The sequence below is a fragment of the Biomphalaria glabrata genome, chromosome 11 (assembly GCF_947242115.1).
Source record: "Biomphalaria glabrata chromosome 11, xgBioGlab47.1, whole genome shotgun sequence".
NCBI classification, from domain to species: domain Eukaryota; kingdom Metazoa; phylum Mollusca; class Gastropoda; family Planorbidae; genus Biomphalaria; species Biomphalaria glabrata.
The window spans coordinates 4,914,114-4,927,188 of NC_074721.1; the positions used below are offsets into that span (position 1 = coordinate 4,914,114).

General features: G+C 37.0%; 1 protein-coding gene across 1 annotated transcript in view; it reads right to left on the reverse strand.

Annotated features, from left to right (window-relative positions):
• LOC106063491 (uncharacterized) overlaps window positions 1-13,075 on the reverse strand; it is a 98,090-nt gene that overhangs the window by 61,725 nt on the left and 23,290 nt on the right. Inside the window, exons 9-11 of the mRNA XM_056045465.1 lie at window positions 9,142-9,274; window positions 4,513-4,778; window positions 30-293 (exon numbers count right to left, since the gene is read on the reverse strand). Coding sequence (XP_055901440.1) covers window positions 30-293; window positions 4,513-4,778; window positions 9,142-9,274 — 663 coding nt within the window. The remainder of the gene's footprint in view (window positions 1-29; window positions 294-4,512; window positions 4,779-9,141; window positions 9,275-13,075) is intronic.

Here is a 13,075-nt window from a genome sequence, read left to right on the forward strand (position 1 = left end):
CATGTATTCTCACTCAAACTTTTTCTTACATGTGCATAGATTGCTGGAGTTCAAAGTAAGTCCTTGGTTACACATGCACTCACTGGATCCGGGATAGTTAAAACACATTGAGTAGCTGGGACAAATGGAAGGGTTGAACAGACATTCGTTGATATCAACAGAACAGTAGCTGCCTGTCCATCCAGGTTTACAAGAACACCAACTTCCAGAGATGTTGTCACACTCCACTGTATTGTTGTCCACGCAAGGACAAGGTATTGAGCAGGTTTCGCCGTACATATTTTTAGGGCACTCTGGAAAAAACATTTTTAAAAACGTTCTTATATAAAAAGAGATGAGCTTAATGTATACATATCTAAAATACTAATCAAAGTCAAAATCTCAAATTTAAAAATGAAGTGTTTACTTTACGCCAATATCAGTAGTTATAGTTATAATTTACAAGATAACAAAGAGAGTTATCATACAAACTTAAAGGCGCCCCCTACAAGATCCGCCCACGGACAATGTATATTAGAGCTTTAGACACATACAGAGGCGTAGACAGGGTAGGGGGGAGAGGGGAGAATTTTAAAATCCCCGGGCCCCCTCTTGAAGGGGGCCCCTAAATGAGCGTTTTTTACATTAAATATTACGAAAATGCAGGGGCCCCTAAAGAGGAAAAGCCCCCCCAGGCCCCCACCTGATGGCAAATTCCTAGCTACGCCGCTAAACATATGTTTTTTTCTAAGATAATAAAATTTCATAGAAACACTTGAATAATTAAAAAATCTATGATCGATTCCAGCAATTGTTGTTTTTCTTTTACCAGCTATTTTTGTCTATGAGTAATGTGGTAGTTCAACAGTTATTTCCGTTATTGTAAAAAATGTTTGTTTGTTTTACATGTTTCGGATGTTCCTTCTGACCCCAAACTGTATCGGCACTTTCCGTTCCTTTAGATTCGTCAGCTGCGTCACGATAGGGAACAGCTGTGTGGGCGACATCGCTCCTACAATAGCTAATGCCCAGGTATTAATCTCATTTCCATAGTCGCATCGTTTCAAATGATGTTCATAATTTATTGACATTTTGATGTAAAGGCATCTGTATATTTTTTATTGGATTGTAGTGTTTCTTGTAAAAGTGTACATTGCGCTCTATGAGCATGTGTTTGAGTTCTGTTAGCTTGTCCTGTAGGCCTAAGATAATGAGTTTAGGTACTGCTGTTGGTCTTTTTTTTTTCCAGTTGATGACTTTGAACAGGTAGTCCTGGGAGAAGCTGCCATGTGTAGATCGTTTACGTGGCGACGTATAAGCTCGTATGATATTTTTACATTTTTGACCTGGCATTTGGTGTAGGCTGGGGGTTTCCTACAGCTTTTTATATAATACACGCATTTTAAGCAAGTTTTCGGTCATGCATGCTGCTTCTTTGCTGAGTATTTTGTGATTAATACTTATAGGACACAGCCGGGTAAGCCGATGGTTCATTCCCCGTAATCCAAAAGTAATTATTTACAGTAAATTGTTAACATATGCTGTGCCTTTGGCATGCCACTTGGGATCGTCACATCCTCTAGGTTTCTACATGCTATCACATTTACCAGATGCAAAAATCCTAACGATAGGTTTACACCCTATTAGTAAGACAAACCTCTAGGATAGTTCAATCCAGAATTTTTTCAAAAACGAAATGCAAGTGGGAAATGCAGTGGGGTTATGTTACCTTTGTCATTTCCAAGACTCCGATACCCACAATGGGAAATATAGCTACGTTTTGGATGTTTAGAGTCAGATGTTTTTCTTTTCAAAATGGGCCCAGGGTCGGTCTTAGATATATACAAACTAGGTCTAAGGCCTCCATTTGGTGGGGGCCTCCCACTGGATAAAATAATTGAAATTAAGAAAAATCTTGGATCAGATCTTTAACATAGTAGAGCACCATGACTCCATGTTTGTTGTCTGTTTGGAACTATTGACTTGACTCGAACACACAAGATTACTGACTTTGATGACTTGACAATTATTATATCTTCTTATCTTATCTTAAATAATACAGACGTTACTTCAAAAAAGAAGATGATTACGTCCTACGCGTCATGCATTTAGTCATGCATATTAACCAATGACTTAAATTCTGCCAAGTCACTGGTTTTCCTGGCTAGCTCAGGCAACCCATTCCATGCTCTAATAGCACTAGGGAAGAAGGAGTATTTGTACAAATTTGTCCTAGCATATGGGACGAGGAATGTGCCTTTATCTTTGTGTCTTTCAGAGTATTTTATTAAATTTTGTTTTTGTATTTGAAGATTATGGTTCAGTGTTTTATGTATTATTGCTACTTTACTTTTGAGCCTTCTGTCCTGAAGGCTTTCTAAATTTAGTGATTTTACTAAAGGTGTTACTCTAGTCAAATGTGAATATTCGTTTGTTATGAAACGCACTGCTCTATTTTGTGCCTGTTCTAGTTTCTTAATGTTTTCTTGAGTTGAGGGGTCCCAAACAGAGGATGCATATTCTATTATTGGCCTAACCAAGGTTAAATAACATTTTAGTTTTATGTTCTTATTTGATTTATAGAAATTTTTTTTAATAAATCCTAATGCTTTGTTTGATTTTTTTGTAGTTTCATCAATATGTGGATTCCATGACAGTTTTTCATTATATTAACATAAGTACAATCTCGACACATCCAGGAGACAGCAAACAAGGTTACAGTGATATACTAGATAAGACTATGTTTATTTACCTTTGTTCAAAACTCTCCTGTATTAGCGTATTATTATGTCAACAAGAATATTGAATGTAGGGTGATCCAAAAGCAACAATATACAAAGCCAAAATCGTTTAATATAACAGAGCAGCAGAATAGGATAAAATACACGTGAGAATATCTTATTAGAAAGTCATCAGATACGACGACATATACATTGACTAATTAAAAAGATATACTGGTACCACAAGTTAATTAAATACTTATTATGGTGTGTGTGTGTGTTTATGGTGATGGCGAGAGGAAGGTAGTTATTGGTTGGTGGCTATGCAGTGTGAATTATGCCTTTAAGCGGAATAGTCGTAAGCTGTCTTGACTAAGCCAGACCACTCCAGAGCCAGATTGAAGAAAAGTGTTTTTTGTTAAGAGTTAGATTTATTTAAAATACCATTTTATTTTATTTCCAAATTCCACTAAATCTATTTCATTTCGTCAGGCCAACTTGGTCGATACTGTACTAAAAATTATCTATGGTATCGTAAGTTATTCAAGTTATTTCAAGTTTTGCACTTTAAAAAAATAAAACGCATACATATTGTTACGTATTTCTGAATCTTCTGGCTAGAAGTATTAGTTGGCACACAAATAAAAACACTGTAAAGAACTTGACGACTAAACTTTCAGTTTCATATAACTTTAATGACTATTAACTCTAACATTACTGTAACATGTAGCGTAGAAGACTGTACAATATCTGTCAGTTTACAGTTAGCTATACTTCGTTGCACTGCATCTCTTCACTTCGTTGCAATTCCTCTCTTCTCAATTTGCATCGAGCCGTATTCCACAGAACAGACCAACGACACACTTCCCAGTGTCTCCCAAAGCTGAACCAAGTCGTACTCAAGTCTACCGAATCAGAGCCGCACACGTCTTACATCGACTGTATCGACTGTAACGGCTCAAGTCCACTGTAGTTCGCTGTATAGACTTTAACGACAGTAGTCCACTCCAGTTAACTCTACCCTAGTTAACTTGCATCGAGTCGTACACATTTCTCTTCCACAGAGCCGCACACGTCTTACATATTCTGTATCGACTGTAACGGCTCACTCACGACTCCATACGACTGACTTTCACATTAACTTTCTGGCTTATATAGAGTCCCTAATCGCTTCTCCAAAGTTGCACAAACACTCCTAGTATCCTCTGGAATAACATGTCAGGAAACGTCACATCCTGTCTTTATTTATACACGTAGATTCCAAAAAAACACTCGCTGCAGTGTCATCAAGTCGGGGTCACACGTAGTGACCTTTATCTGTCACTGTTCATTAGTAACTGTCCCCCTACTTAGATCTGTTCGTCCCCTGGAACAACACGTGTGGACACGTCACATCCTGTCTTTGTTTGTACATTTAGATTCCAGGGAATACTAGCTGCTGTGTCATCTCGCCGGGGTCATACGTTGACCTCTACCTATCACTGTTCATTTGTAACAATATGTTTAGTTGTCAGCAGTTTTGGTGTTACAAGCCAACGTTTATAACAAACTAAACCTATTAACACCTCTAGACTCCATTCACAAGTCATATTTCAGTATTAGTGATTGACACCCTTTGTGTGCTTGATTTTTGACTGACTAAATTGGCGTAAATGTATTGTTTGTAACCCTACTAATAAATCGCTTTTGTTCATTTAAATAAAAGATATGACAAAAATGACAATTTCTGTCCAGAGCAGATTAGTTCGACAGCACAAGACTACATGTTACGTAATCCTTTCATAAATTATTAAATAAGCGAATTGAGATTTACCATGTGTCCAATAAGTTGCATTAAAGCCAGATGATTTGACTCCATAAAATCCATTATAGTAAGCTGGTTGTCGTACAATGAACATTATATTTTGTGTTGTTCGTACTATTCGTGTTGTAAAGTCTCTGTACCACCAATCCAATGGCCATCTAGAGTAGTAAGATAGCCAATACAAATCATATACAGCAATTTTTTTTGATGCATCCGAAGTGTTTCCATCATATATTTCAACTGTTCCAGTCATGTATAAAGGAGGCAAAGAGAATCTATAAAAAAAAATATAGTTAATTAGGTTTAATTCTTTTTTTTACAAAGCTTTCATCAACTCACTCTATCTGGTAAAAAAGTTTCTTTCTCCCACACCCAGTCATGGTGAAATTTTGCACAAATATTTCTTTTACCTGCCAGCACGACAATAAAAAAGAAAACCAATTAATTCATTAGCTATTGTTAGTAATTTTGTTTGGTATTTCGAACAAGAGAAAGAAATTTTACTTGACTAATAAGGTGGTATAAGTTGATTTAGTCCCCTTTATTGTTTGTAGAAAGTTTGTAAATAACTATAAAACCTATTTTCGTATGCATCTCCCTGACATAATAGTAACCGTATTGGCTTCAGCCCTAGTGTTTGTGTGTGTCCAAGTATAAAGGCTAAACGGCTCATTATGGAAAACTATAACTCTTGCCTTAAAAACTCAAGGATTCCCGGTTTCCAAATAGGAGCAAGTGTTAAATCAAACCCTGCACTCTATTCGTTCTCTGCTCAGTACCGCTACAAACGAGACACCGCACGAGAGAATATTCAAATTCTATCGCAGGTCCACCTTCGGCTAATCACTCCCGACATGGTCACCTCAACCAGGAAAAGTTCTGTTAAAAAAGGGAGTCGGAGCATCAAAATATGACGATGGTATAATAGCTGTGGACTTTATCACATGCAACCCTTCCTGATGGAAAAGAAGAAACAGTCTCACTGCTACATTTGGCCCCAACTCCATAAGAGGTAGAATCAGAGGTGTATCAACATATCGAGCATGAAGACTTTGAGCTGGAGACAAGCCCTATCACGCAGGTGCCTACTGACCATGTGACTGTAGAACCAATAGCTACTCCCAACACACAAGTACAACAGGGGGAAAATAAACAGCGAGAAGTAAATACAGGAGCTAAGTGTCCAATCAGAGAGCCGCCGATGTCACTAATTCAAAGTGACAGTAGCATTGGTCCTGGTAGATACAACCTGAGACCAAGAACAAGCAGACCTAATGACAAGGTCTAATATTGTATTTATTTTTTATATCACTATTTCATAACTTAATATTTATCGGAATAATATGACACATTTAGTAACTTATCATTTCGTAGTGTATAACTTTTCTAGTTAGACATTTTATAATGTATAACTTATTACATTATTATTCTAGACTTCAATTTCTAATGGACTAAATCAATATTTATATGCATAATATGACTCTTAGGAACTAATAATTTTATAGAGTATAAGTTGTTTGTTTATAGTTATATAATACTTTTCAATAAAGTAATACTGTAAGTATTCTGTAGACATGGGCGGTCTCAGGGAGGTGCAAGGTGGTACTAAAGTTTTATTATAAAGCTTGCTGTTTTTCGCAAATAGCGGTCACAAGGTTGCGATTCTGTCAAATACCGTTCTTAGTGAGCGTGAAGGAAGTAAAAGAAACTTGTGTCCAAAAATTCTTTCGGATTCGTACGAGAGATTTCGTGATCAACGAATTAGTTAGTAGTAACATTACAAATAAATAGTCTACGTATATATATACACATACAGGGGCGGACTGGCTATATGGGCATTCGGGCAAATGTCCGGTGGGCCGGTACCCAATTGGGCTGGTAGGGCCAGTGAAATGGTCGCATTGATGCCACTAAGAATTGTACAAAAATTGTAAAAAGATTTTATAACATTCTTTTAGTAAAGCAGTACTCAGAGCTTCGTGTTTTTTAGACTCTACAGTTTATTAGGGCCACTAATCTAACGCATTTTTAGAAATAATGTATGATGGCCTACGTCCGCATACAGTGCTTTTTATAGGCTTCATCCATTATAGGGGCCTACACACTAAGCAATTAACAAGCAACATAAGGGCTATATTTCTTATAAAGTTCACGTTGGTGTGAATATATTCGGATGAATCTATAAATGGACCAATCACAACGCTCCCAGCCATATAGATGTAATGTTCACTCATAATTGAATAGTTATTAAAACGGTTGAGTTATTGCATAACCTCGTAATCACCACAATGGCACATTATCTTGAGCAGTGTAACAAAGTGACCTAACTTTTTTTTGAGTCAATATGCATTAGAATCTAGAAAAGAAGCAGAAAGGAGAAGCAGAAACAAGTTTAAAAAGCAAATAGTGCTGGAATCCTTTGCAAAATAAATGCAGTGGAGTTATACCTCTGTGACCCCTCAAGCACAAGATATTCAACAACCGTTGCTAAATCTAAGGTTGACAGCGTCTATGAATGAAAAAAACACAGCGTCATTTATTCCTGGAGATCAAGCCACGTTATCCAAGGTTATGATAATGGTGAGCGTTTGGTTTCTACCTGCGCATCCAACAGCATTTCAATGGAAACATATATGTTAAGTACAAACTCACTAAAAAAAACTGTAGCGAGATAGATTACATTTCTATCTCCAAACGATGGGGGTCATCTCTATTGGACGTGCGGACCCGCAGAGGAGCGGATATTAGCTTAGTCTACTACCTTGCCAGTGACTAACGTAAGCTTCAGCTAAAGCGCCAACATAAACGAGTCTGACGTTTAACGTGGACAAGTTCAAAGTCAGCAACATTACAGAACAATTCCGATTGAAACTGAAGAAATGCTTCGAGTCGAGGCTCTTGCAGTTATATTGATCCTTGAAGAAGAGTATGTCAAATTAGAAGAACAGGATGCAGGATGGGTAAAGCACTTTAAAGAGACCCTCAACCAACCGTCACCAGATCTGATTTACACATTCAAAAAAGCCTCTCTGGACAATGATTTCAAGGTCAAGACAGACGAAATTACAACAGAGGGAGTTATCATACCCATTGCAGTACTAAAGAACAACAAAGCTCCAGTACTAGACATTGGGTCAGCAGAAATGCTAAAACATGGAGGACTGTACCTTGTTGACAGAATGGCTGACCTCTTAAATCTCTGGACTGGTGACAGGCAAAAAGGAGTGAGTGTAAAGCTTCCTAAAGAGGGCAACTTAGCAGATTGCAACAACTGTCCAGGGTAAAGTTTTCAGCATTGTTCTGTTGAGACGACTTCCTGTAGACAAGAAGCTTAGAGAAAAGCAAGCAGGAGTTCGAAGAGGCAGGTCATGCGTGGAGTAGATCTTCGTTCTACGAAATGTCAAAGAACCATGTCTCAAATCAGTTTTGTAGACTTCAGGAAAGCGTTTTACGGGTTTAATTGAGAATCACTACGAAAAATAGTTAAAGAATATGACATCCCTAAAAGATTCATGGAGATCCTGCGACACCTATACAGTCAATCTAACTGCTGTATTAAAACAGAGAAGAAACAACAGAGTTCTTTAGAACAAGACCAAGGCAGCGGTGCATCTTGTCTCCCTTTCTTTTTCTTCGCAGCCATCGACTAAATAATGGGAGAGTAATGAATCAGACTGCCTCCGGTATTCCATGGGGTGAAAAGAATCGAATGATGGACTTGGACTTTGCTTACGACGTTGCACTATTCTACAAATCTACAATGCATACACGAAATGAATGAGAGGCACCAAAAATTGGCCTCCTCATAAACTTTAAGACTAATTTGTGCCAGTGGGATATAAGGCAAAGGGTGCCCTTGTCAGACTCGTCTAGTCAGAGCTTGAACAGTTGGACAAGTTCTCATACCTAGGCGGCATCATAGCAAACGATGGGGATGTCTATCATGACGTAGCGTGCAGAATAGGAAAGGTAGGGAGCATTTACCCAAGGCTGCTGCCTATTCGAACAAGACCTTGGGCCAAAACACAATCGTCAACCCATTAGCAACATATGCTTTCGAGACAAGGAAGTCATCTGCCAAATTGAGAACACGTTTAAATGTGGATCACCAAAAATAGCTAAGACGGATTTTAGGAGTCAGCTACAGAGATCGGGTCTAAAAAAAAAGCAAACCTATGCCACTCAGTGAGGTTGTGACCGAGCCTTGCATGGGGATGTAGGGACATGTCTACCGACAGAATGAATTACACGTACAAAGAGTTGCAACGACATGCAGGCCAATACGATGAACGCTCAAACAGGGACGTCCTCATATAGCTTGGTGCCATACTTTTATGACCTCAGAACAGTGGACTCCAGGTGGAAGAGGCTTGATACATTGCTAGCCACAGATCTTTGTGGAGACAGCTTGCCGCCCAATGCGCCGAACGGCTACAAGAGACTTACCCTCAGCTTAAAGCTATGGTACATGGAGAATCAACAATAGATCAGATAATAGATCTTAAAATACAATTTAGTAATTGTTTAGGGGTTGCTAAAATCCTATGTAATTTACATTTTCAATTCATTTTAAAGCGTTTTTTAAATGTGCTGTATCTACTAATTCTAAAATTTCCCTTATTTTTATCAACAGATTACCGGAAGGACACGACACTGCCAACAGGTGCCTCTATAGTCCAGTTACAAAAGGAAAACTGTGAAGGACTGAGACTCTCTGCATAGGAACTAGACTTCAGGATACCTGATGACTCTCTCAGAACTTTACCACAATCTGGAACAAGAAATAAAACACACACACACAAAATAATATTTATTTCCAGTTAATATTATGTCTTTGGTTAGCCTATATAGTGACAGAATCAGTTTCATGATAGGAAACAGTCGGAGTTAATTGTTAATGAAGTTAGAGGATTAGCGAAAGACAGTACATGTAGTCCGAACCAGTTGACAGCTAAACAAAACGTGTTAAGACTGGTCCAGCGGTCCAGAAGTGTGCATTGAAAAGGGAACGACTATGTTTGTCTTATTATAATGTATCAGCCTCTTCTAGACATTAAATATTAATTATTTATCTTTTTGGCTGAGGGGTAAAGCACTTGGAACTGGAAGACCCGTGTTCGAATCCTGGTGAAGACTCTAGGTGGACCACTTCCGGGGCCGATTTTGAGTTTGTGTTTCACACAAACTGTCTTTGTTACTTTGTTTATTAATGTATTTGAATGCAATCATTGATGATTTATCATTGCATTATTTAATTAATCGCTACATTTACACGACTTTATTGTGGCAATAGATTTAATACATATCAGATTAAATATAGACTTTATTACAAAATTGAGTCATTGTGTATTATCACTTGAGTGTCGTTATTGGTGTTTTTATCTAAATTAATAGTGAACAAGTTAAATATAAAAATAATTTAGAAAATTATATATTATATTGAGTGAAATTGCATCAATTTTTTAAGCAGCTATATAATTAGTTTAGATCTTTTAAAACTAATTATATAGGTGCTTAAAAATCTAGACTATAAATAATACAGTTTTGAGATTGGAATTAATTTTATTAACTCCTTTGATTTAGGGGAACTTTCATGCATATAGCAAGATCAGTCTGCTATGGTCCAAACACATATGTGTACTAAACATTTGCATGTCGGCTTGATATATATGTATCAGAAATTGCGAACAAAATATATATAAAGTCAACAAAGGTCATTCTGTCTGGTAAAATGTTTGTACACGTTATTTCTCCCACACCTAATTTTTGTTTAAGATGAAATTTAGACAAGTATTTCTTTTGCCTGACAAAACAAGAATTAACAAGGTTAAAAAAAATAGTTTGTGGTGAAATATAAATTAAATTCGGACCCCGAAGTGGTCCACTCAGATAGATAAAAAGGCAGGTTTAAATACTTTCAGAAAGAATATCAGAAACTATGAACTACAAAACAACTACAACCCTACCTCCACTCTTGTCGAAAGTGTTGCCGATACTGCTGTATTGTTAGTTCGACTAATGATTTGATACCACAGGATTTATACCATGGAGTTTTATTAATGTTACTTTTTCTTTAAAGAGAAATTGTCAGTATTCATATTTATTCAATGAACGGATAGTTATGAAGATATAGTTAAATCCAAGGTTTCACTTATAAAGAGCGCATTGCGAATGAAGAGATTAGAAACAGGATGAATACAACAACTGGACCCCTCGATGACCTGCTTAACATTGTCAAAATGTAAAGCCATACTCTATGGCCATATCGCATTTCATCAAGACTCGCAAAGACCTTCCTTCAGGGAACAGTACCAGGAAGAAGAAGAAGAGGAAGTCAGAGAAAGCGATGGAAAGACATCACCAAAGAATGGACAGGCCTGTCAGTGAATGAAATTCTATCAGAAGAAAAGGACAGAGAGGAATGGAGAAAGACGTTTGAAAGATCTTGTGTATTGCCCCAACGGCCCAACAGACTAAGGGATATGTAAAGGTGAAGTTAAATGTGAACCAGGTCTAACTGATGTTATTGAATGATTATCTCATTGATCTTATCGTTTTGTCAAGGGCCAATCTCTCATTCAAAGACCTTCCTTCAGGGAACAGTACCAGGAAGAAGAAGAAGAGGAAGTCAGAGAAAGCGATGGAAAGACATCACCAAAGAATGGACAGGCCTGTCAGTGAATGAAATTCTATCAGAAGAAAAGGACAGAGAGGAATGGAGAAAGACGTTTGAAAGATCTTGTGTATTGCCCCAACGGCCCAACAGACTAAGGGATATGTAAAGGTGAAGTTAAATGTGAACAAGGTCTAACTGATGTTATTGAATGATTATCTCATTGATCTTATCGTTTTGTCAAGGGCCAATCTCTCATTCAAAGACCTTCCTTCAGGGAACAGTACCAGGAAGAAGAAGAGGAAGTCAGAGAAAGCGATGGAAAGACATCACCAAAGAATGGACAGGCCTGTCAGTGGATGAAATTCTATCAGACGAAAAGGACAGAGAGGAATGGAGAAAGACGTTTGAAAGATCTTGTGTATTGCCCCAACGGCCCAACAGACTAAGGGATATGTGAAGGTGAAGTTAAATGTGAACCAGGTCTAACTGATGTTATTGAATGGTTATCTCATTGATCTTATTGTTTTGTCAAGGGCCAATCTCTCATTCAAAGCCTCAAAAAATAAAACTTTTCCCTTAAAAAAAAAACAATAAAAAAAACTTTTTTTCTATTAGTTACATGTTTGTTCCCTATTATTATACTATAATAAGCAGTTTACGTGAATAAAATGATACACTTCTTATTAATTGTTATTTTAAATTATATTCCACTTTACTGAAAATTTTTTTTCTCTTTAAAGAAAAAGTAAAAAAAATATTTTTTTTAAATGTAGGTAGTTAGTATTAACTCTCGTGTTTTTTTTTATTTTTGTTTTGTTACTATTAGTGCATATTTGTAAAAATGGAGTATTTTTATATAAAAAAAACTGCTCGCATAGTTGATTTAAAAAGAATTATATTTTGCATTCAGAAAAGAAAAAAGTAACCTTTGCATCAGAACTTTGAAAGGTCTAAAATAACATGATGTCGGATTTTCAATATATTTTCTAGTTTAAATCTAAACGGGAAAAACGGACAGACATACCACACAGAACTAATAGCGGCTATTCCCTTTCGGGAGCCGCTAATTAAACAATTCAATCAATTAGCTAATTAACTATTGGTAATTAATTATTTTGTTAAGTATCTCTAGTAAGGGAAAGAAATTGTACTTGACTGAAGTGGTGGTATAAGCTGATTTAGCTCCCTTTATACTTTGTAGGTCGCCGCTTAAAAGTTTGAAGCTAAGAATAGATTACTATAAAACCTTCTACTTTTATAAGCGATTCACTGGCAGAGTGGTAAGTGTATTGGCTTGAGGAGGCTTTAGTCCTCGAGCTTGAATTCAGTCGTTCACCTTTTTTTTAATAAATACATTTAAAAGCGATCATCCACATACCCCCTTCTTTCTCACGTAGCTCTTTCCAACTGGTCCAGACAAGTGATAGTAAAAGTATAACATAGCGCCAAAAAAACAACAACATTGGTGAAGATATTTGTTATCGCGCAGCTTTATTATTGTTAGTCTAGATTAGCGGTTCTCAACCTTTTTAGCTCGGCGACCCCTTTTTTACTATTCCCCACCATGCGGCGACCCTCAACCGTAAATATTCTAAAGTAACAGCACTTTTGATAATGTTATAAAAATCGTAATCCATAGTTCTGTTGGTTTTAGGCGACCCCTGCAAAATCGTCATTCGACCCCCAAAGGGGTCGCGACCCACAGGTTGAGAACCCCTGCTCTAGATCTATTACAAATTTAAATATATGACTGATTCAAACTAATTGATCGAACTACGCTTAAAAATAACTTTTTTTTTCTCCAGTGTGTTCTGGTTACGACAATGATCACTTATTAGTCTACTCATGTTCACTGTTGTAGCCTATATGTAATTTTGACCAGGGTTTGAATATGAAGTAACGAGGTGGTGTCGATAACCTGCAGATTCTGTCCATATGTTTACATAATAAAAATCT